A 26,426-nucleotide genomic window follows, 5' to 3' on the forward strand; every position below is an offset into this window, starting at 1 on the left:
ATTATCCGTGTAGCTTCCTCGTTATTAAAACTCAGTAGTTTTATAGAACTTCATGAGTTTCTGTTAGTAATGGCAAAGTATGCTTTGTATTTGTTGAAATCTTGTTACCTCTGCTGTTTGTGATATGAACATGTTACTTGCAATATCAGTAATTATGTTTTTCATTATTATTTTAATTACCGTCAAGTTTCAACACCGGGATATAACCAGACATGGTATCAAACTAGTGTTCTATTCCTTTGAGAGTAGTGGAGGTTAAATGTTTGTTACCTATGTAGAAATCATTTCATTAATGACATTTCCATTGTCTAGACAATCACCGTGACTTCTAACGTTACTTTGATAAAGATAGAAATATTGATGTCTTATTTCGGTTTTTGGTCAGTATCAGTGAAACAAAAATTAAACTGTAATAGAACATTAGATCTTGTTCATAGCGTCGAATTTGGGAAGAGGAGCCAATCATTTAAAAAGTTATGACTATATTTGAATAGTGAATTTGTCCAATTAAAAGCTATGCCTTTGTCGCTGACAACTTTCTTGTAACTCATTTCCCCCAGGAAGAATTGGTGATTAGTGTAATTTTAAAATGATATAAGGACACCAAAGGTGAAAACTTCCGAGTCACTTTCAGTAGTAACAAAGAATTTTTACTTTTAGTAGCATCTTTGATTTTATGTTGGTTTCTGGAGTACCTTGATAATTTAAAAGTAATACTGGTAAGGAATCTACTAATATTCACAGTTTTTCACAATGTAATGAAATATTCAGAGTTTTTCATTATATTGAACTGCTAGGGATCTCTCTTTTTCTTGCTTGAGAAAATTAGTTTATTATTGAAGAACCAATGTATCCAGAATTACGACAGGGTCAACAAAATTATTGTTGACCAACGCAGTATCTATCAAGCACAACATTCTTGCACTTGGTCATAAGGGATGAGAAGTGGAACAGGGGACTCTGGGTGAAAAGAAACAGTTACAGTAGATAAGTGGAAGGAATCGGGCATTAAGGTTAATCGTAAAATATGTTTAAGATGACCTAATTTACTGGCGTACATCATAGAAACGTGTACGTCATGATTAAATTATAAACAATCTTGTGTATAGTTTAAGTATGAAAAAAATAAGTTACACTAGAATAAGGAATATACATTTTTTAAAAACAAGCAACAAATACAAGGAGAAGCTTGCAATTCATTGGAAGCTATTTTTTTAAAAAGAAAAAAAAAGAAAAGTTTATAGAACAACTTAAAGAATCTGGAAGGTCAATGAAAGCAAAACAATGGCTTCAGAAGTTCGTTTTCAATCAGCTGAAGCTACTTTGAACTGAAAGATTATTCCAAAATTCTTAACAAATACCTTATTACGAATAAAGAAAATGTAGTATTTGTTGAGGAAGACGCTTCATTGTCCGAAATGTATTCCATAAATCGCCACTCATTTTTCATATATTACTATTACACTCATAATCTTCTTGCTATACTGTGACTTAAATTTCCTGACAATTTATGTTATTTAAGCCTTTTCTATTTGTCCAGAACAGATATTTCGATTTTTATTTAATTTTGTTAGTAGCTTTCTCATATTATACTCAGTTACCATGATAATTGAAGTATATGTAAGTACACTGCATTCTTTTTACAACAGATGTATGAAGTAAAATTAAAAGTACTTTCTTTTTCTCACTAAACTGTGTGTCCCTGATCTAGAGTGATGTGAATATTTCTGATTAGGTTATTTTTCTATGTAATTAATTCGCCTTGATATGAAATTTTTGTAAAAAATAATTTTACTTTCGGTTCTTCGGCTAATCTGTTGCAGATTCACTCACTTCGATAACAATATCAAGTATTCTGTCTCACAGCTTAAAGCTACAGAACATAATCTCTTGGACTCAAACCTAATGAACAGGATATATGAATGAATATTTTTGAATTCTCTTTCACTTGTTCCACAAATATAGTTTGAGTGGATTTAGCCGTAACATTCCGGAAACCTTTGATATAAACACATCTAAAATATGTCAAGATAGATATTCTGAATTTTAGAGAACAGAAATTATGTTGTGATTACCGCATTCAAACCAAATTTCAATGTGGATCCTTTAAATACATATGTATTGGCTGTGCACTTACATTACTTCCGAACTTTTGTGTTCGTTTTGCTTGAAAGAAGTTGTATGTTCTTTCAAAATCTATCATATATATAAAAATATTTATTTTAACAGAAGGCTCTTATTTAAGATTTTTTAAGTGGGTTTGTTTTGTTTGTTTGTTTCTTTTCTTTAAATGAGTCTTTGTTTTGCATTTTGGTTTGGTTTTAGGGAGGGACAGACACTTTGCGTGGATCCGAAGGCGTGCCATCTTGTAATGCCTCTGACGCAGGGAGCATCATCACGAACCCTGCATTTCAACGGCAGAGAACAGGGCACCAGTCCTTCCGCAGCACTGTGTCAGATAGTGAGATTGAACAGGGAAATGTGAGTGTCAGCATCTTTCTCTTTGACTGTGGAAAACAACGAAAAGTAGGGTCGTGTGCAAAAACAAATGGACAAGGCACAAATAAACTAAAGGCGCTGTACTCATACTTGTAGATCAAATTCTTGGATACTTTGGAATTAAGAAGTCATAAGAGATTAGAAAAATACTTATGTCTTTATTAACCATTCATTAGTATGAGTGCAGCACTTTTAGCGAAATAGTGTCCAAGAACTTTTGCACACGAGTATACTTTCATTATTTTTGTTCTTAATTTTTTATGATTTCTAGTGGGTGGCATTGTTTTGTGTTTCTTTTCTTCTTCATTTTCTGTTTTGTTTAAATAATGAAAAACGATAATGCCTTGAAATGTTTCTCGATTTTTTCGTTTTTTGATAGAACAGCAAGAAAATAAAAAAAAAATCAAAATTATATTGTTTTTCTTGTATTATCAGGATAATTAATTGTTTTGGAATTCATTCCGAATGATAATAGAGAAGAGATTTATGAAAATATATAATTTGAATTTCGATAAACTTGAAACACTGATATCTTCTCACTGTAAGCTTAAAAGTGAATTGATATTTGTGTTCGTAGAGTAATTACATTTCGTTAATCACATAATGCAATTTTTTAAAACATAAAAGTGTATACAACCTGTAAGTGGTAATACGATAATGCTAGGTGTGAAATTTTGAAATCTACGAGTTAAATTTGAGTAGATAAAATTTATATTTTCATCAGACTTGATACAAGTGAGTATAGTTGTTTTCATATTCTTCCATAAAAATAATTTTGCTGTAAGAAAGAGAATTAGACTACAGCATAAAACATTTATAAAAGCTTTTATTCGAATTTAATTTTCAATACCTTTATTGCACCTATTTACGAAAATGAGTTAAAAGTATGTAATTGACTACGAGCATATCGTGGGAGTTAAATTTTATCCATGGGAAACAGATAGCTTTCTTGTGGGCGAATAATTTATATGAAGCTAACAAGAACATTAGTTACATTTTATTAGTTAAAAGAAGTTTTATATGACAAAACTTTTGAAAAAAATAATAATTTCTTGTATTTTAGGATGAAATAAAAACAAAAATCGTAGTTATTGATTTTAGGAAGCAAACTAATAACTTATTTGCCTTTGAGGATAATAATAATAATAATAATAATAATAATAATAATAATAATAATAATAATAATAATAATAATAATAATAATAATAATAATAATAATAATAATAATAATGTTTATTTCTGTATCATCAACAGCACCTTATCAGACAAAAATAAACACATATTGCATACAGACAAAAATAATGATAAAATAAAATAAAATAGTATAAGATTAAACAATAATTCCTCGCCAAATTAATACCAAGCATTTTCAGTTTCAAAATAGATACATCATCAAAAATACTACAAATAATATTTGTCGAACTTTAAAATTTATGCTTCTGTACTGATAAAAATAAATTAAAGTAAATTAAAAGAATTGGTCATTCTTATTAAAATTACAGATTTTGGATTCAAGAGAACTAATGTTGATCCATTTCTCATATTATACATTGCTACTCTTATACCTATATTATGTAAGCAGTTTTTACTATGATATCTATTGTCTAGTATTTTCTGAATAAAATCACTTTCAATAAGTTTTCTCCTGTCACTTAATGCCTGTAAATCCCCCAAATAATAATAATAATAATATAAATAATAATAATAATAATAATAATAATAATAATAATAATAATAATAATAATAATAATAATAATAATAATAATAATAATAATAAGAATAAGAATAATAAGAATAAAACTGGAGAGCAGTTCCGCAGACATCAGATCTTCTATCTTATCTAAATTATACCTTATTGAGACGTCTAAAAGGAAAGATTAAAATACTTGTAAAATAATGTATGTATATACATTTCTACGAAAAAAATATACTAAACACTTTGCTAACTTATTTTTTTTTCATAGAATCAGAATCAACACATATTGAAATAAGTATCTTCTTTTTATCATCATTAAAAAAAATCCTTAATTTTAATAACTCAGTATGGCTGAATGAATATCTTTTTCTTGTTTTCTGATTGCCCGGAAAAAGATATTTCATATATAATGTCTATTTTCTTTTCTAACAAGTGAGTTACAATTTAGAGTAAATTATCACGTGAAAAGAACACATTTTTCAGTTCTTTTTTGTAATTTCAGTTTCAAATAAAGTTAGTTTTATAATTCATATGAAAATATAATAAATATTATAAATTAAGTTAATATAATAAAAGTGTTTATGTTTAGTTTCGTTGTTTGCATACGTTTCTGACTTTTTTCCCTATTAGGAATGCAATATGACTTTGTTAAATTAGATAAATAGTTCGCTTCAGTGCCCGTGTGTGAAGTAGTGCTTTTTAATTGTTCATTTTACCTATTGCATGCCATTTTTCTCTAATTATGGTACTATTTTATATTTATAACAATATAAATAGAGGTAATCTGTATCGTACTTACTAAGAATGGTTTCCTTTACGTGATTTTAAAGTTTTTTTCATCTCGGTTCATCATGCGTCCACGTATAAATTGGTCTATTATCTCAAGTTCATGAGTTTTAAAAATGTTGTTGAGTTTTATTCAGAATATTTTTCAATATGCTCATAAAATGCCTAGAATATATTTTTTCGTATTTTCAGCCTTCCATTCAGGTTGTTCTAACTGTTTATATATATATATATATATCAATCTTCCTTTATTTCAGCATATATTTTTAAATACTCAGTTACGATTTTCTATTTTAAAATGACAGTTTGTTCTATATAAAATAGTCTGTTACATGAATTTAAAAAAATATTTTCTAATGTTACAAAATACTTAGAACTAAAACATCAAGCAATGTTTTGCCCTGAACTCGCAACTTATAATAATTAAATATTTCGTAGTTTATTGTTCTTAAAAGAGAGATCATTATTTTGTTGATTTTGTTTTAAAATTACTCTTCTAGCTTTTAAAGTTCAAAATAATGTTTAGAACTTTATTATAGTTTGAAAATGAAATTAATTGAAATCTGTAAGTTTTATGTCCCAGCTAAGCTACAGGAGATGGTGATGATGAGAAATGAATGAAATGGTAAAATGAAGAAAGTGCGAGAAAGCGGGAGAACCCCGAGAAAACCCAAGCACACAGTGTTTGTCCACCAAAGCTCACTTGTTGCGAGCTAGGATCGAACCAAGGACCCCATGCACAAGATATGAGCGCTCTGCCACTGAACCACCGCATATTGTAGTTTGAATTAATCAGGATATTATATTCAGTTAACTTTTCATCATCCAAAATAATTAGATTTTCTTAATTTGTAATATACATTATAAGAGCGAACTGTTTATTTTCCATAACTTTGTTTCAAATATCATTACTAAGAGGCTCATACAATATGTTGTATTGCATGGAATATATGATATACTAGAGGCAGTACAAACGTGCCTCTGTACATCTGATTTGAAAGGTGAAGTTAAAAATCCGTTCAATAGTGATTCTAATTTCCTTATTCATTAATAACTCACAAGAAAATAAATAAACAGAAATTTGAAGTATAAATTCAGTAAATCATGAGCGTAAATCATAAGCATATTTGGGTACTACAAATTAAGCATTTTATTTCTTATATTTGGTCAATCTTCTTTCATTATACCCATCAATTAATGTCGGTATCAAACTCTAAAAAAATTAACATAGATGACTTAATTTTAAAAATTTATGCAGGAATGAAATTTTAATTTATTGTTCTTAGAATGCATAAAAAGCGCAAAATGCATGCTTGGATAATGATTTTAATATTTAAAGGTTAACAAAAGAGTTAAATTAATTAATAATTTCCGGCATAAATTTTCTAAAATAACAGAAAGTAATACTAATCACTAGCTTCTACTAATTTGTCATATATTCTTTTGTACAGTTCCCTCGGCAGGCAAAACAGCGTACTCCCAGTGTCTGGTCAAGCAAATCGTCACTTAGTACTGGATTTAGATATCATGGTGGGAATATGATTAATACTTCTACAACACCTAGTCCAGACACTGGAAGAACTTATTTATTTGAAGGTGAGCTTTGATTTAAAATGTTCTGTAATAATCTTACCTGGTACAATTTGCTTTTTTCAATATAAAATGAATACACATAATGTAAGTTTGTTCTGATACTTATAGTTACTTTCATCATGTAATACGCTTAAGTATCTTTTAGATGCCATTAGAAGATTAATTTTGTCCATTTCTAAGTTGTAAGAAATATATATGTACATAGACTTAGTTTACGATGTTTATTCAAAGCATTTATAAAATACTGGAAAAAAATATTTGAATGAATTGAATAATGTTGAATTAAATTTTTATAACAATACAATGCCACATTAATCAGGTGGTTATCATGATCGTGTAGATACTGACTTTATTGTATGTCCCTATGAAAGAAGGGACATACAATATGTATGTCCGTATGTCCCTATGCTCTTATCAAACGGTATCCAAATCATTACTTGGATTTGTATTTGATTGGTACATTATCCAATGAGCAGTAGGATTTGAACCTTCCTCCACATGCGCCAAAGCCAAGAACTTTACCATGGAACTACGGAAGAGTTCCTATTCCTATATATGTAGTTACCAAAATTCAGTTCTTACTGATAATTCACAGTTTTAGTGCTAATTCAACAATATGAGACCTCCCTATAGTGTTTCTGTAAGCGAGTGTAATCTGATGATGTTGATTCTCTCTAACTGAATTTTGCTAGATTTGTATTCACAATTTCTAGATCAATTTCGGTATAATTTATGATAATCCAGAAAGATACTGTATAATTGCTCGATAATAACTTATTTACATTTACCTATCTATCTTCAAGTAGATAGATAGAAATTGATTTTTAAAGTCCATTTAATAAGGTTACACTAGTAATTTATTTTTAATACTTCATCCAGTAGTCCTGTAAATTTGAAGTTATATTTAGATATATTTTTCAAGTGTTTATTACATGTTACAAGCAAATTTCGGCTCATTTAAGGCATAAAGCAAGTCATTCTGTGCTCAAGTATTTTCAAAATATATAAAATGAACCAAAACCTTGCTTTGCATAGGATACCACGAGTTCAAAATTTTTAAGAATAATAAAAAAAATGAAAAAAAAAAACAACGATCAGATTATACAAAGAGTGCAATTATAATATATTGTTGCTGGTACTTTTTCTCATTGGCTAATTGTATTAATTGTTCGTTGTTAACACTGCTGAATAAAACTGGATATATATTTATTGCACTAGTTATGCTAGACAGATACCACCCTTACTAGATGAATAGAGAACCTTACTTCATAATATTTATTTTCTATAATTATACCTTAAATAGAAACAATAGTGGATTTCCTTTTTGCCACATATTACGTATGATGAAAGAACAATAGCATCTCTTCTATTTAGTAAGTTGAAACTTTATATTCAGAGTATACGAAATACAAAATGTTATGGATTTTCGCATGTATAGATTGGTAGGTTCTTTTTTTTCGCTAAAATATTTGACTTTTTATATATCATAGGCCTTATTGGAAAGGAGCGATCTTCCCTATGGGACCAGATGCAGTTTTGGGAAGATGCTTTCCTAGATGCAGTGGCTCAGGAAAGAGATATGGTGGGCATGGATCAAGGACCGGGAGAGATGATGGAAAGGTGAGTCTGGTTGTCATACTTATCATTTATTTTCATTGGCTAAACTAAAGGGGACATGGTTGTTCATTGGTCGAACTCAACCTTTGGTGCTTGGGGCCCTTGATTCGATTCCATACCATGTGAATTTATGATAAACAATGTCATGTCCATTGACTTTCTTGGGGTTTACTCCTTTCCTCCCATCGCCTTTGGCGCGGGAGATCCGGATTCGATTGCCGGCGGGAGCTCATGTGGTTCGGATTCCACGTTCATCAGTAGGCCCACGTCTCATATAGCCTCGCTGCTGAACGGGATGTAAAACTCTCACTCACTCAATCAATCATTTCCTCGCACATTCTCATTCCATTAGTTCTTCCGTAATCACTCACTTTCACTCACTCCTTTAATTTGGAGAGCATAATTGTGGAACAATAAATTAAAAATAAAATAAGTTTAAGTTAACAAAAAAAAAAGTTGGTTACTTCCAATACATTTTTCCGTGGGAAAACTAAAAATTCTCGACATATCGGAGCAACAAAGTAGTTTCATCTTTAGTGGTAACGTAACAAGGACAAAAATGGGTAAGAAAAATATGGTATGGGAATAGGAATACATACCACCAAATAAATGAAAGAAAGAAATAAGGCCAATATTTGGAAGAATTTCCTTTTTAGGGCATTTCTGATTTGTGATCGTCCAAGTGATCTCAATGGTGAAATACAATTTTTATATCAATTAGGACAAAACAACAGTTATAACAGTCGTCGCCAAACTTCTGAAACTTGTGAGGTACCGTACCGTTTTTAAATCCTACTGTGAGCTACCAACCAACTCTCGATCGACGGTTTGGCGATCACTGGGTTGTAAGTTGCGTATCTTACAAAAATGGTTTAATCAAACACATAGATCGATGTAAGTTGCTAAAATAGTTATTCCCAAAGAAACAAAAACTTGGATAGGAATTCCGTACTTTACACAATTATCGACAAAAATTCAACGTATTCTTGCTAAGCATAACATATCTGCTTCCAGTATCCTCCCGAAAAGTTTAGAAAAGCGTCTCACCGGTTTTGAAAGTTATTTTGTTGATCCACTAAATAAGGCAGGTATTTATCGTGTCCAGTGTGAATGTGACTCTTCATATGGAGGTCAAACCAAACGCAATATTAACACCCAAATTGCCAGAGCATATTAGGCAATCAAAAAGTCACAAGAAGAGATTATATCGCAAAAACAACATACACATAATATAAAACACGTTAAATGTCATAGGTTCAGGGGAAAAAAAGGGGGAGGTGATTAAAGAATCATTCTTTATTCATAAATATAAACTAGATTTAAATCTAAATTTTGGCAATATTGATAAAATCTGACTGACTACTTTTGATATGTATTTTGGATGTAGCAACAGTGACGTAGCATAGACACCGCGCTTCTCCCAAACTCAATTATTTCTTTCTTTGTTCCACTGTGCTCTGCTTGTTGCTTTCAGTAACCATTTTTAAAAATGTTTCTTTCATTTGGTGGTATGCAGTGGTCGAAGTGAGACGGTATGCGGTGGTATGCCATACCGCCTCTGGTTTTTCAGTAATGAGGACATACCGTCTATGTTTTTTCAGTGATCAAGATAATATTTAAATAGCCGGTATGTTGAGTCAAAATCGTAATAAAACATACCGCTTCTGCTTTTTTTTCCACTTCAAACACTGGTGGTATGTATTTGTGTTTCCATACTATATTTCTCTTATCCATTCTTATTGTTGTTACCTTATCGCTGAAGACAGAACTACGTTGTTCCGATATGTCTGAACAATATTTAGTTTTCCCACGGGAGGATATAAATAACCAACTTTTTGTTAATTTGAATCATTTTCTCATGAGCCTACGTAATGTTAATAAAATAAATTTGAACTAATTGAGCATCTGTAATTTGTAGATTTGTAGTACGAAGTTTATTCGTAGCTGCAAAAAAAAAAAAAAAAAAAAAAAAAAAAAAAAAAAAAAAAAAAAAATCAAGTCATTTACTTACTTTCAAACTTTTAGTAACTCCTTAACAATATTGAGGTGATCCACAACAAGTTAATGAAAACTCTTTATGCCAAAACATTTACGATAACCTAATGTACCTAGGTACATATGCACATATGTAAGTATCCAATTTACTTCTTACCTTGTTGTTGATTCAATGTTTAGAGCGAAAGTTCATTTACTTAAGTGGTTAAGTGAAGCTCTAAACCAATGTAAGAAAGATATCATTTTTTTGTTTGTTCAAAAATGAAGACAACTTAAAAGATCGAAAAGACATGAATTATTTGTCTTTGGTTGTTTTTTACAACGAACTTTTATTTGTTTTCTGTGACATCTAAGGTAGATCAATAGGTAATACCTTATACAACAATCTTTTATGTATTACTTGTAACATCTATAGCTAGATCAGTAAGTAATACTTACTTGTCTTAAAAAAAAAAAAAAAAAAAAAGCAACTAAGATTTACAATCGAAATCTGTAATGCTCAAAAATAATAATGCCCTATAAGTTTCTCCTACTCAATGGCCTCAAAAGATCTGAAGAACTAATTAAATCTATTTTAGTAATTTTATCTAGAGGAACTTCTCATATCTCTTCAGTTCGACTAATAACTTGAAATGAATATATGTACATATGTACCATGACAGGTCTTAAAATTTAACATTTGTTTCTTCCAAAACTAATGTACTTGGTGTAAATATGTGTTTAGTGCAAATATTTTAGTGTTGTTTTCCTTTTTATAAATATTCATTAGCTTTCTGTAAATTGGAATATGCAATTGCAAAATTTACAAGAAATTAATAAAGCTTTTGCCTTCTTACATAATATATATATATGTATCAATAAATAATTTATTGGAATAAATTAAAAATATAAATGGAAATAATATAATTTTACGTCCCACGGTTATGCCGGCTAGGCTAAAGGATACGGTGATGATGAGAAATGAATGATATGGTGGAATGAAAAAAGTGGGAGGAAACGGGAGAACCCCGAGACAGTCCACGCACACATGTTTGTGCACCATAAAGCTCACTTGGTGCGAGCTGGGATCGAAACAAGGACCCCATGCACCAGAGGTGAACGCTCTACCACTGTGCCACCGCGGTCCTAATGGTAATAATAATGGAGATTAGCTAATGTCGACAGTTTTGAGATATACATTGTTTCCATTTTTCTGAGAACGTAATACAAACAGAATGAATGAAAACTATTTTTACCTTGTTATTCAAAACATTAACAATATTTGCTCTCTTCCAGGTATCATGCATTGAGTGAAACAGAGCGCAAACGGCTAGAACACGACGAAGATCGTCTTTTGTCGACGATGCTTTATAACTTAGTAGCTATTATGGTGATGGTAAATGTTGCCAAGCAAGAAATTAAGAAGAAAGTGAGAAGGCTTTTAGGAAAAAGTCATATAGGGTTGGTTTACAGCCAAGAAGTGAATGAACTTCTGGATCAAATAAACAACTTGGTAAGAAATAAGTCAAAACGTTTAAATGTAAGTTAGATGTTTGTGTTATGATACTTCCTTCTTTATGAAAGCCGTTTCCATATATTTGGTTTGGAGTAATTTTGATGAGCCAGTGAAAATTCAGTTGTTGGAAACTTATGATTTAGGTTAGGTAGATTACGTTATGAGATAGGAAATTTTACTGAAAATTCCATCATACCTCTAAACTTATACATTCTACGTAGTTGTCATAACATTTCAAAAGCTTTCATTGTTATGAACACAATAAGGTATAGGTCACGTCTCTGTAAAAGTTACATTCAGCAGTGGTAGAAGAAAGAAATTTATGTTCAACATTTTGAAGAAGTAGAAGAAAATTCAATTAGTTTCATTTGAAAAAAAAAAAAAAAAAAAAATCTTGTAATATCTATTGAACCACTTTTAAACTTGCGTGATGTATTGTCAATATTACGGGTTACTTTTGAAATTTTTGAATCAATTTATCAATCTGGTAAGGACAGAAACCTTCGAGAATTTCTTCTGAAATTCCCTCATATCTTCCAATTGAACAAATCTAGTATGTATCGTTTGAAAGAGTATTCGATTACAAGAAGGATGGGATAATGAATTACCTTTGTATGTTAGTTATAAGAAGAATCGTAGCTGGTTAATTTTATATAACTTTCTTTAGTTCGAGTTAATGAACTTTGGAATCGTAATATTTTACCTCTAAGTTGCTCAGTACTTGAAAAAACTGCAAACGTTTTGACACTATTCGTGGTCTTCAACTGGACGAAGAGAAAGTTTAAGTTTTAAATTGAAGTTAATAAATAAATAAATAAATAAAAGAACGTGGAAAATTAACTTAATGTCAAAAGTACCTGTTTTCGTTCCTTGAATAGGTTTTAGTCACAATGATTTCTTCAGTTTAGAACAACTGAACATGGAAAGTTTGCTAGATGATATATTGTGAAAAATTACTGTAAATTATTTTTTTAAAAAAATTAACAGCGTCTATAACGGTTTACAAATCTTAACAGTGCTAAAAGAACCTGTAGTCAAAATGATAAGCAGTATGTATAGAAAAAGATTTCCTAACAGTTTTAAAAATTTCACTTACTTCTTAGCTAATATTGTCAACAAACATTTTGAAAACACTATTTCCAAAAATAACCAACTATAACATAAGAAGCATTACTCATACCATGCATATAGATATTAGATGGCACATATTTTTTTTATTTAATCATTTTTTGACACAACAATCCAGTCAATTTCCTTCACATTCCAATTTTTCTGTAGCTTCAATTTGAAACCTAAGCTTGTCCTTCACTTATTAGACTAAAGTGATTGGTGTCAGAAGCTTAATTATCTTTCGAAGACTTATGGAACATAGACGTAAACCATTCTTAAATGAATGTTCAATGCATTTAAAAATAATTTTTACCAGAAGAAATAACTGGTTTGAGCTCTAGCTAAAATATACGAGTATTTACTTTTAGTGATGACTGTACGATATGAATGTAAAAGTATATAAGAACATATTTCAACTGACAAAAGGAACAAACAAACAGATGAAAGTGGAAGGTTATATAATGTGCAGAATTCTAAGGAGATAAGCAGGACTTGTATGAGAAACACGTGCTAAGTGCTAAAAATAATGTTCGTTAGAATAACAAGACCTCTTCTGGCAGGTCAAGAAGAGGTGAGAAGATAATATAAATCAGGATCTTAAGGAGACTAATATTGATGTATTGGGAAGGACAGCGTAGGATATAGTGATGGGATTTTGTTTCTGCTGCCATAAACCCTTGAATTTCTCGAAGCATAGAGTTGTTAATTACACCACATTTTTCAATGTCAGTATACTTTTAACCCTAAACACCAGAGTTGGTACGGTGTAGAAGCGCATTTCGTCTCATTTCAAACATTATTTAAATGGTATAAAACGTGCCTTAGGATGCTCAGAAACTCAGGTATCTGATGCAATACATAGTATTTTATCTGTTACAGTGTAGACTACATACTTTTAAGAATTTTCTTCCTTGTTTCATTGGTTTACGTTATGATTAATCCTATTTAGTGATTATTTGCTAATTTCTTTGTTCTCTTGTAGCATGGGAACGATATAGATTTGAAGCCGTTGGGTTCAAGACAAATGCACCGTCAGAGTTTCACAGTTCATGCGGGAGTAGATGCGTCCGGTGATCTTCTTTTTTTAGAAGTACGGGAGGACGGACTGGTCCTTAGATCGGTGAACGGTGCTATTGTTGAAAGGTGGTGGTTTGAGAGACTAGTGAATATGACATATAGTCCTAAAAACAAAGTGCTTTGTTTGTGGAGACGAAATGGCGGCCAGACACAGCTACATAAATATTATACTAAGAAGGTATGTGTTCTTTTGCTAAAACATTTTTTTTGGCGGGGGGGGGGGGGGCGTACTGTTGGGCAACTTAAATTTAAGTCTTCCATAAATATTAAACTTCTTCCTCTTGTCTATTGTGTAATGGTTACAGAAGTTATCAGTGTTTTAGTTAAGTGGAAATGCGTAGGAATGCGTTACTACTAGGATGAATTTATTTTATTTCACTCTTTTTATAACCTGGAAGTCGGATTAAATAGCATAGAAAAATTAGTATATACCATCTTTCTTTCTAATTCACAATTTCATAAATAATTGTTCGTGGTGAATAAAAAAAAATAGTTCATTACCTAGTCTCGCCATTGTATTATTTATGCAATCTTACCAGATAGCTCTGAACGATGGAAAAATGAGGTAGTTAGTAATTTTCATTCTTGTAGGTTAGTTAAAACGCATAACAGAATCAGTGAAAGTAACTGTGTTTCTACAAATGTGTATGTACTACATATAATGATAAATGATGCACTAGTATTAATTAAGTGAACCATTCTAATATTTAAAGTAAGTGTAACACTATATTATTGGTAATGAAATTAATATATGTAATGATTCTTCTTCTTTCTTACCTCAACCATAGGTTGGTGAGCAACATGGAAATTTTAAAACTTTTCTCTCTCTTGGGAGAGTTGTTTTATACTTTGATAAGATCTCTTCTTCGTAACTGCGTATAGATATTCTATCCTTGGTCTTTCTCTTCCTGGTTTTCGTTCTGCCTTTCCCTCTATCAACATGGTGATCCAATCAGAGTGCCGAATAAGATGGCCAAGCATGCTGTTTCTTCTTTTACCTATTATTTTCATGATCTATCGTCCCTCATTAGCTTCCTTTAGTACGTCTTCATTATTTTTCCTTTCAGTTCGTGATATGCGCAGCGTTCTGCGGCAACATTACATTTAAAATGCTTCCAGCTGTGATATTTCAGCTTTTCTCAATGTCCATGTCTCTGATTCGTAAAGCATCACGCTCCATACCAGAGTCTTAATAAATCGTTTTCGAACATCCAACGACATATTTCTTGATATTACCAGTACTCTTTTCCTATTGAATGCTTGTTTAGCCTGCGCTATTCTTGAACTTTCGTCTTTTTCGCTTCTTCCGTTCGAGAATGTTAGACTTTCTATATAGAGAACGTCTTAAAAGTTTTCGATTTTCTCTCCGTCTATTGTAATGACTAGACCAAATAATTCTTAATGAAAGCAATAAATAAGTAAATAAAATAAATATCAAAATCATGTAAACACCTTCCTATTGCAGTATTTTGATTTTCAAACATATCAAGATGCTTCATCACAGAAAAGAAGTATATAAAATATTTATAAATCAAGTGTATTGAAGTGTAAAGTCGTAATCGTTCTTGTGTTTTTGTTTCTTTTTTTATTTATTTATTTTGTATAATTTTCAATATTAATTTAGGAGACCGTAATAAATTTACCTAAAGATTTTAGCCTAACAATTGGCACATGTCTTTCATCGACTGGTCCCGGAGTTGATTTCTATTTCGTTTTCCAATATTGCCCCACTTACTTGAGTTACTCTAATTACTATAGCAAATTCCTTTCTAGAAAGCAAGAGATAACAGTGAGAGCAGGATGTTTAGACAACACATCACACAAATAAACACTCTAGTGCTAGCCATAGCCTTACTAAGTAATAAAGCCAGAGAATTTTGAAGTTAGTATCCTTAGTGTAAGAATATGAAAAGCATCTCATTTATTCATTCATATTATTATTACTAATCTTAATGTATAATATAATACAATTACAGTGCAAAGAACTCTACTATTGCATTAAGGAAGCTATGGAGAAAGCTGCTTCTCGAGGGAGCGGGGCATTGGCCGGTGTAGAACTCGGAGGTGAATTCCCTGTCCAAGATATGAAGACTGGTGAAGGAGGACTTTTGCAAGTGTGCATGGAAGGAGTAGGGCTATTGTTCGCAAATAGCAAGGTGGGTGACGAGATTATATGGATTTTTTATGCTTCTCAGAGCTCTTTTTTCATGTCTCATGGTTTTTTTAATTAAAAATATTCTCAAATTTCAGATTTTTTTTTAATTCGTAGAGAAATAAAAAATGCTTTTTATAAATCTGTAAACAATTTACTGTATGCTCTTCTAGTATTTGGAAAAAAATAAACGAGTTTGCATTTAAGTAACTTATCATCTTTAAAACAAAGAGAATAATCATATTCATCAATAATCATATTTTAAAACTAATAAAATCAGAAATTATTAAAATGAATATTATAATATAAGAAAGAAGTATGACCGGTGTACAAAATAGGTAAAGATACTATATATATTTATATGATATTTTTTGGCCGAAAATTGTTTGAAATCAAACAAGAAACATTGTTTATTATTATTATTTTATTTGAAAACAATAAAGTCTATTTATGTATGCACCTTCAATCGGCTTCTTTCTAACCACTACACTGTGACTTGCTGGATGTTTGTGTGTTATGCAAGGACCTCTCAAACTTTCCTGCTACTCGCAACATTCAATATTATCCATTTTCCCCTTTATATTCTTTTTTTTTTCAAGATTCCAAGCAAGGTTGTATTCCATTATTTGCAGAGTAATTGGAATTTTAAAACTAATAATGAACAAAAAGGTAGTTTTTTCTATTATTTTTTATTATTATTATTTTCTTGAATCCAACTTTTAATACATATATTTACATATATTTTTATATATATATATTCTTTATACATATATATATAAATTTACCTTTTCTATTATTTCATTTTTCTTATTTTATAAATGTTTTCTAACTCTGCATGGAATATCTTTGATTAATATATCTGTTTTTCTCAGCTGGATGTTAATCTGTCAGGCTGAATCTTTTTTTTTTATCTATTTGTCCTTTTAATATCTATTTTTAATTTCTTCTGTATGTAGTTATTCTATAATCTGTGGTGGAAATAAGCTTAGGAACTTTTGAGATGGTCCTTGACAAATATGGTGACCGAGGATCCCAACTGGTGGGTAATATAATATTATTTTTCCGTTCTTTTTTTTCCCTTCATGCATCCGAACAACAGGACTTTGAGGTATCTAAACAGTAATCGTACTGCTTTCTGCTAAGTAGTTATCACCTATTTTTATCCCTAGGATTAATTGTTTTATATATATATATATATCTAAATAAATATATATATAATATAGACATATCTATATTTATATAATTTTGTTTCATATATAAGTACACATGTGTTTTTTTTACTCAATTTGTACACACAGTAATGCCAGTTCAGCATGGCACATGGTACTCCTGAATTTGCACTTGTTCCAAACCCAAGGTAATAGACCGACCATCTCTGAAGTTACCTATGCATATAGTTCTCTAGGTTCGCTTGTAGAATTTCCTACGTAGATTTATTTCTATCCTTTCCCTCCTTTTTATATATTTATATATCATTAGTTTTTTTATTTATGTTTTACTTATGTTGGCCTTTTATCTTCAAAAATATTAGTTTTGCTTAAGAAACTTAGATACTGCTTCTTATTCGCTACTGCTTCTGCTGTGTGCATTTTGCATGACGTCCTCCCTTTGCTTCTCTTTCTGTTCTTTTCTTCGTCTCTGATAATTTTCCTGCCTGTTCTGATGTTATGGCCTCAAGTGCACGTGACTAAGAAATATATATATTATCAATCGCCTCTCCTTCTTTTTTCTCACATGCCTCCTGCCTCGCTCAGTTAACAAACTGAGCAAAAAAGAAGTGTAAGTGATGGCTATAGACCTTTATTAGCTGCTATAGTAGAACCAATAGTCGTGTGCTCATGTATTATGTTAGAATAAACACTATATTTTAAATAATGCCATAGCGGCATTGGAAGAAAAAAAAAAAAAAAACAAGTACATAGAATCTTCTTACCTTGTTACAGAACTTCTTCTCATTACTTATGTTATCAACCGACGTTTTTCAAATGCTATATTCCTCATCAATTTATTTCAAAAGTTAATAAAGGATATTTCAATATTAAAGTATAGCTTATTATACAAATATTTTGAGCAGCTTAGTAGAATGGGTAGCATTGTTACTTTACAGCCCTATCCTGACTTAAGTTCTATCATTGTTTCTTCTGTCCCACCAGAGAAATGCTAGAGTGATTACTTTAAATAAACTATGTCCTACTTTTTTTTTAACACACTTTCTCCTTATATTTTATACGTAATTAATTTTTCCAAAATAAAATGGCTTCCAGCAGTTTGTTGGTGTTATGGAAATAAATAACTACATATTAACGTTGCAGTTGTTGAGTTTGTCTATACGAAAGACGATCAGCAGACAGTGTGTTCAGATGAGAAAAATAAATACTATTAAGTATCAAATTTTGCTGTTAATTATAGCGTGTAAATAGGGACTAAAATAATATACTATATTTTTGTTACATATTAAATTCCAGAAGTATGCTTTGAAGGCTAATCAGAATTTACTCACGAGCTGTGACCGCGTTTAATTCTAGACTAGTACTAATTATCAAAAACTTCTAAGTAATAAATATTTTCCCTTTTTAGATGATTCCCCTTATGCGCCACTACATACTGTTCACCCCTCTGTAAACATTTTTACGAATAACGAGAGATGATGTATACCAAACACTAGATAACAAATTGAAAAAGGAATAGATAAGAAATGGTATTCTGCCTTCCTGATTTGGCATCACCATATTGTAACTAACATTTTCATACATTTTTCATGTAACAAATGGGACCACAGTGGCTCAGTGATAGAGCATTCACTGAAAATGACATGTAAAATGTGCAGTTTAAAACTTTCAGGACAAGAATTCAACATTCTTTAAGAGTTCTCAGGTGTTACTTGTGCAATTTCAATTTTAGAATAGGCGGTCGTTTTGTTGATCCTCTCGCCAGCTTCCTCAGAGTCTGTATATCTGCTAGAAGTTGTCCTCAGATTATGAGGAAGCTAGCGACTAGATCGGTGAAATGATAATCAGTTATAAAATTAGAATTACATGACGTAATACCCGAAAACTTTTGAAGAATGTGGAAATACAAACTGTTTAACAAATCATAAATTAGTTTTTTATTCAACAATTTTCAGTAGCAAACGTATTAAGCTCAGTTTATTTAGTACATTCTATTAACTGAACATGGAGACAATCCTTGATGAGGTACAGCTAAATTCCACTTCCTTGCTTTTCCTTCTTTCCTTTAAAACAATATATAACATCAAAACATTTATAACTATAATTAAAAATTTCGTAGAAATGATAATCTTGGATTTTTATAAACGTAGCCTTTTTAGTCTATGTATGTTATAGGGTATGATCACTTCTCGTTCCTCAGAATAGTCTTTATTGATCTTTTATGAACTTTCAAAACACCTGTCATTTATCTAACCGTAAAATGAACTTTCTCCGTATGTCGTTGAATAACTAAGTATATTGAAGGAGTGTCAAGGTAAGGAGACAACATATATATATATATATATATGCTACCACAAATTTAACTAATATATCAGAAACATAGACAAAAGTCCTTGTAGCACATTTGTGCGCAAAATGAAATACATTAATAAATTTATATGTAAAAGCAAACAAAATATGTAGTGTTGGACAGCAATTATCAGCATGTTCATCACTTCAGAAATAAAACTTGAAAATAATTGTTTGTGTGTTAGAAAATAAGAATTTCCTATCTTAAATCATTCGTCATTAGTTTATCTAAATTCTGAACAATAAGAATTACTGAACAGTATCTATTTTTTTTTTTTTTTTAGTTAAAGAAAAGAAAAGGTGTGACTAACTTCTGTGGAATGAATAACATAAATTCACATGCTTATTTACACGCTAATTCTTGTTTCAAAAATAATATTTTATTTAATCAAATTATTTTAGCAGGAGAAAACAACTGTTAACTTCACATTTTGAGGTCCTTGAAGGATTGTCTCAGATTTCTAAACGTTTTGTTGTAAATGCGAAAATGAAGTCTTTAAATGTATATTGAAATTGGTACTATTTTTGAAATATGGATATTTTTTTTTGTATTTCAGTTCTTCGTAAGATTGGATCACATTCGTAAATGTTTCACTCAGAAGGGTGGAATATTTGTTTTGGAAGAATACAGTAAGTATATAAATATGTGTATTCATAAAATAAGATTATATCTACATGTATTTGATAGTTTTTATGCATAAGTTTCTTTGCACTTAGAGAAGTTTATAATACATATTTTTCAACCATATCCTATGAGGCAAAAACTTAAATGAAAGAATTTACTTAATTTCTATAACATTTTTTCAAAGTAATATTAAGTTGATCCTAACTTTTATCTGTCTTGAAGGAAAATATATTTATTGTATTATTGAAGAAAATAAAAAATGTAAAAATATTTCTACCACATTGAGAAGTTTGTATTATATATTCTAACCATTAGTACCATGTCTCAAATAGTTTGCAATTATAGACTAAACTTTACGTTTGTTACACTTGCTAAATGTTAGTAGCGTACTTAAAATATTTCGCCAATTAAATAAGACGTTTATTCCAATTACTGTTCTTTCATACTTATATTATTTTGGAATTTACTAGAGTTTTATTTCAGTTACAACATTTAACAATTAGAAACACTCTTCTAAGACTTCAGCAACTAGACAGAACTTTGTTTCTGTTAGAGATCTAAACAATCTGTGTAATTTTCAGATCTAGAAAATAATTATTATAAACATTTAAAAGTGTTTGTGCATAGTGAAAAATAGAAGATAATGTTGATATAAAATAATATTTATGTTTCAGTTTGGTGATGTTACACATTAAATTGAATATGTTTCTATACTTTTGTAATATCTGTAAAGAATATGGTATACATTCATTTAAATAAGATTTTATAAGCTCACGTACTGTAGTGTACGCATCTAATCTATAACAGTGTTATCTTAATATTTGTTTTTCGCAAAAACATTTAAATATAATATAGATTCTTATTTGGTCGCGTGTTTTAGTCTACAATTATTTTTTGACATCTGTAAATAACCTGACTGATGAACTGTGCGTATGTTATCTTAAATTATTTCAATATTACTGTCAAAAAACGACTAGAGATGTAGACAATTTATACGAATGATCCGATTTTTTTCTTTTTCGTAATTTAAAACATTACGTAATACTTTTCGCATTACGTAATACTTATAAGACTACAAAAATTCCTATTTTATGGATAAGAAAAATAATAAGTAAGCTTCTGTACAGATTCATATAATCTGTTTATCTGGGCTCACAAAAAAATTCAGTGTAGTTAGAGACAAACATCGGGAAGTTATTTTTTTTAATATATGTATAAATATTGGTAATATATTATACTGACACAATTGCTAATTTAATATTGCAAAGTTACTCCAACAAGAATGTTCTTGCAAAAATTTACATTACCGAGAGTATGCTTGCTAGCTATATGGCTATGAAGGTTAGGATTTGTGTTCATGTTACATATAAAATTATTATTTTTTTTATTTGTGTCTCCCTGTATGCCGAGTTACTTTAGGTTTGTCCGAACTTACTTTTTTTTTTTTTTTTTTTTTTTTTTTTTTTTTTTTTTTTTTTTTTTTTTACACACTGTGAATACATATTCCTGGACGATAGTTTCTGAGTTCTCATATGCATAGTGGATGACAACACAATACCAACAAGGTTTCCCTTAACATAATGAGTGCAACTTGTAACTTCAATCCCAAATATCCTTAAGAATTTACAACTTTTTGTCTCTCCAAATTGTTTTTTAATGAATTGCACCCGCTTTGTTCAATTGCCTCTACTTGATTATGAAACAATGCGTAGAGTTAATTTTGTTTTCTTTTATTCATATTTTACAAGTATTATTCATTTACTTTTATGTAGGAGGATAATACTGTGTCGTCTACGATTCTCGAAATATTTAATTCTTTTAGGAACGCAAAAAATATACACTATAAAAGCCGTCTAACTCTATAGTTGATTTTTGAATGATTTATTTGATAAATTAAACTCAAACGAGATTTGTGAACTACATATGTCCAGATGGTATGCTTATATTCCTTCTCCGTCCTTAATGAAAGAATGGACTGTGTATTTATATGCTACGTCTGTCTTTAAAGGATTAATTCCTTCCATAATTATGCTCTTTTCTTCCAATATATTGATATATATTTGAAGGTTTAGTTAATAATATAAGCGAAATTAGAATTCTTTGTCTAAGTTTTCTTTTCAAAAGTATGCCATTTTTAGTTAGATTATTTCGATATTGTTACTATCATCTTTCTATTGTTATAAATAAAATTTAGCACTTTCCTCTGTGCATTATTCTTATGTACTATTAATGATTTAATTTAGTTTATATAGTCAAATCAGTTTACATATATGTAAATATACTTGTATACTGCAGCAAATAGGAAGAAAAATGTAGGATTGCATTTTCAAAGAAGTTGAAGAACTAGTACAATTCCCTTTGGATGTTCATGGTACATCCATCGAAACGATTCGTTAAGGAAGAAATGATATGTTTAAATATACAAATGTGTTACCAGTGAAGTAAGAATTACAGGAATAGAGAAGAGTGGATAATATTCTAATTCAATAAAGCTCATTTTCGGTATTTGTTCACTATTAGTTAAAACTTCGTTTAATTTTAAATTATATTAATTCACTTATATTTGTTTACTCTTTAAAAATATTTTACGTACATCGTGGTGTTAATAATGATACTAATGTAATGATATTTTAATAATAATAGTGTAAATAAGTGTAATGACACTTTATAGTATTTATTTATTTATTTATTTATTTATTCACAGAGTTTCATACAGCATTAAGCCAATTGGCTGCAACTGAACAACATAATAATAACAAAAAAATAAATAAAATAAAATAAACAATAAAAAATATAAAAGAAATACAAACACAGAAGGTTTATCTCTAAATTTACAATGTTCTCTGTAGCTGAATTCTGAAGTTTTGTTAAAAAGTAAAAAAATATTACGTCCTGTTAGCAATGTATTGTAATCGTGCGCTAAGGAGTGTTCTACAATTGATCATCTATATCTCTCGTAAGTTAGTAAATTAAGAGAACGAGTTCGGCGGGAAAGAACTCGAAAGTTAATCTGTGGTTGTAAAAATTCAGAATCAATTTTTAACATTGATAACCTCAGATAGGTAAAGTAGGTCTGCACCTCAGCGTCATTTGTTTGGGGTACGTAAGTTCGTTAAAGATATTATTTCTTGTCTCGTGTGATGACGTAACTCGGGAATTCTAAAACTAACTATGGCTATAAAAAAAGTTTAAAGACCGAGTTAATGCGTGATAGGTTAGTAGGTACTGCCATATTCCGTATATGTGAACAAAATTCAATGATCGGGCGAATACAAACCTTATGAAACACTGTAAGGGCAGGGAAACTTTGTATCCCGGGAAAACTATAAAGTAGACAAGCAATTTCGTACTCTGGATGAGATTGATGAGTTGTGATCCGTAAAAGGAGTGTTTTTTTTATTTTTTTATTTTTTAATTAAAGACAACACCTCGATCTTTTCTAGATGACCCATGTTTAATAAGTATATTGTTGATATTGTAAGTCTGAAGAAGTACATTCTTTTTTGAAGAGATGAAAAGGATAGATATTAATTTTAAGTTTCTATGCTCTTGCTCTTTTGCTTTAAACAGAATTAATCTATTTCTTACGCCATTTAGAATCAACAACGAATTCATTAAATATCATTAAATATAATGAGATTTATTTATTTATTTATTTTAAGATCCTAAAACGAGGCAAGTAATACAACGAAGATACAAGTCGTCGATGGTAAGTAAATGTTTTAGTTATTGAAAATAGATGTCACGTGAGTTTCAGAATAAAGCATATTCATATAACATATGTTTTCCCTCCTGCTTCTTGTAATACCCTTTCTAGTGCTTCTTTGTATTACGTTAATCCTTGACATGCCACTTGGAGAAGATCATGAAATAGAATAGAGAAAAATAAGAAAATGAATTATTATTACAACTCCTTCTGTTAGTTACCATACTTAAATGTGTGTGTCTGTCTTTAAGTAGTATTTTATGACTAAAATCATTTATATTAAGCGAGAAAACTTTTGTTATGCAATGAATCTAAAATACGAAATTAAGTAATAGCTCTATTCGTTTTACTATGAGTTAAAAATGCATGTAGCGAAATATGTTTAATAGAAAATGAGTTTTAAACACTTACACATACCTATATATAAAGGAAACCCAGCGTGACATATGAAAATCAAAATAGACTGTATTTATGTTACTGTTTTGAACACACTAACACATTGCAAACTTATGTTAAAACACTTTGCTTTCAAACTTCAAAATGGTCATGATAAGAGTATTTTCTCTTTTGGAAACCTACTTCGTCATTGGATTTTCCTCAAATTTTTCTGTCATATCATTTTCACTGTTGTCAGTGACATAGGTGTAGATCTCTCTAGTATAAGTTTTTCCCCTTTCTCTCCTGTGTACACTTTGTCGGGACTTGAATGTTAAGTGTTTTTCTTTAGATCGTTCAGTATTTGTGTTCAATGCCTTCAAGTTTCACCCTGAATAAAGGGAAAACTCCCAACGTACACTTCTCCGTGGAAGAAAGTGTACAACGCCTTATGCAACCAAAGTAGTTGGGAACCGATTGACTCCTGGGATAAGGAGTCATTATATACCAGGTGCTAATGTCCTTTTTGGAGAGACAGATGAGAGGGTAGAAATTAGGATATCTTTTTGTCCTTAGGAAGGAAAACTATCTTAAAAGGCGGACGAACCTTAAAGTGGTGAACGGCATGAAGGAATGTGAAAATAAAATGGAAATACTACCACATTATATTTTCCCAGGAAGGACGAATGGGAAGAATAAACAATTATGAGTCTTCCTCAGATAAAATATTCCAGAGATACAATAGTCTTATTAGAATCTCCGGGTGGGGACTACTTCGGGACGAATATCATCAAAGGAGAAAATAGTAATAGCTTTAATATTAGCATAAGGATGTGGAACGTACGAACTTCATGACGTGTGGGTAAACTTGCAAATTTAAAAGTGGAAATTGATAAATGTAAAGTGAATATAATGGACTTGAGTGAAGTACGATGCGCAGAAAAAGATGTAAGAGTGTCAGGGTACTACTTCTACTTTATTGTTATCGTGGTCGGTTGTTGACATATACACTTGTATTATTACAATATCGATTGGTTTTGCACTTAGCTTTACAAATATCGCGATTACCATTTTTTTTCTATTTCGCTTCTCATTGTTATCGAAATACTATCCTCGGTCTAGAATACACTAGGAGTTTACACTATGTAACACTAAGAATTCATAAACACAGACAAATTTGCGAGAAAGTTATTCTGATTGCTACATTAGGAACAATATTCTGGAATAATTAATTGAAGGTTCTAATAGAATTTATTATTATGGTTACTGTGGAAATCATATTTCCTACCTGTAACGGGTTCATAGTTGATAAATGGCATGTTAAGGATTATATTTAAAATAAGTAAAAGTATAGATATATATTTTAAATCAGTATCTTATTGTTATTACGTTGTTCTTTATCTGATAGTAATTCACTCCCTGGCATATTTTATTTCCAGTTTTAATTATTTTTGTGTTTCTAGGCAAGCAAAATGAACCTTGCTATGCACCGTGTGATCTCAGTAACTCTAGCTCAACGGATTCAGAATCACCATCCACTCGCCTGATGTGTTGCATGGCCTTTGTTGAATGTTGTAAGCTTCTTTTGTTTCCGTTTTAAAACCTAAAAAAAGAAAAGAAAAAACACCCAATTATTTTATTTCTATTTGCTTATGAATGTACACGTGTGTCTGGTTGTAGTAGCTCTTTTCTTTTTAATATGGTGTTGGTTGACAGAAGTGGTATCTGCGTTCCAACCAAGGTGAAGTGTGTAAGCATTGACTTGTGTGTTTGTTCCTAGAATGAACTGTTCGTTTTCACTGAGCGGATGAAGGTATTATCGTCACTGTGAGGATTGTTCAGAAATCTACCTCTTTTAGGTATTTTGATCACTGTGAGGATTGTTTAGAAATTCACAGATTTTTAGACATTATTATCACTATGGGGATTGTTCAGAAATCCACAACCTTTAGATATTATTTACAATCTTTAGGTGTCTAGCTGTAAGATTTTATTTCTCGTGAAGTAACATTGAAGCTTTACAATGTATTTTTGTTGGTATGGAAAGGCTAATTATTTCGGTGTAGTATTTCGAACTTTTCACATAAGTTCTGAAAGCAATTTATTCAAAACGGAATTTGCAATGGTGGAAAATTTCCAAAGTGTAATACCTTCTTTATACTAATCTTACCGCATTTCAGTA

The 26,426-nt window shown here is 30.3% G+C and overlaps 1 protein-coding gene across 1 annotated transcript in view; it reads left to right on the forward strand.

The window, feature by feature from the left end:
• The window catches only part of Rab3-GEF (Rab3 GDP-GTP exchange factor), a gene marked incomplete in the record, with an annotated part of 181,798 nt that overhangs the window by 139,186 nt on the left and 16,186 nt on the right, over nucleotides 1-26,426 (forward strand). Inside the window, 8 exon segments of the mRNA XM_081751051.1 lie at nucleotides 2,326-2,481; nucleotides 6,433-6,577; nucleotides 8,065-8,194; nucleotides 11,462-11,678; nucleotides 13,774-14,046; nucleotides 15,845-16,024; nucleotides 20,096-20,168; nucleotides 23,826-23,872. Of these exon segments, the coding sequence (XP_081607177.1) occupies nucleotides 2,326-2,481; nucleotides 6,433-6,577; nucleotides 8,065-8,194; nucleotides 11,462-11,678; nucleotides 13,774-14,046; nucleotides 15,845-16,024; nucleotides 20,096-20,168; nucleotides 23,826-23,872 (1,221 nt within the window).

The sequence above is a fragment of the Thermobia domestica genome, chromosome 3 (genome assembly GCF_964235325.1).
Source record: "Thermobia domestica chromosome 3, izTheDome1.hap1.1, whole genome shotgun sequence".
NCBI classification, from domain to species: Eukaryota; Metazoa; Arthropoda; class Insecta; order Zygentoma; family Lepismatidae; genus Thermobia; species Thermobia domestica.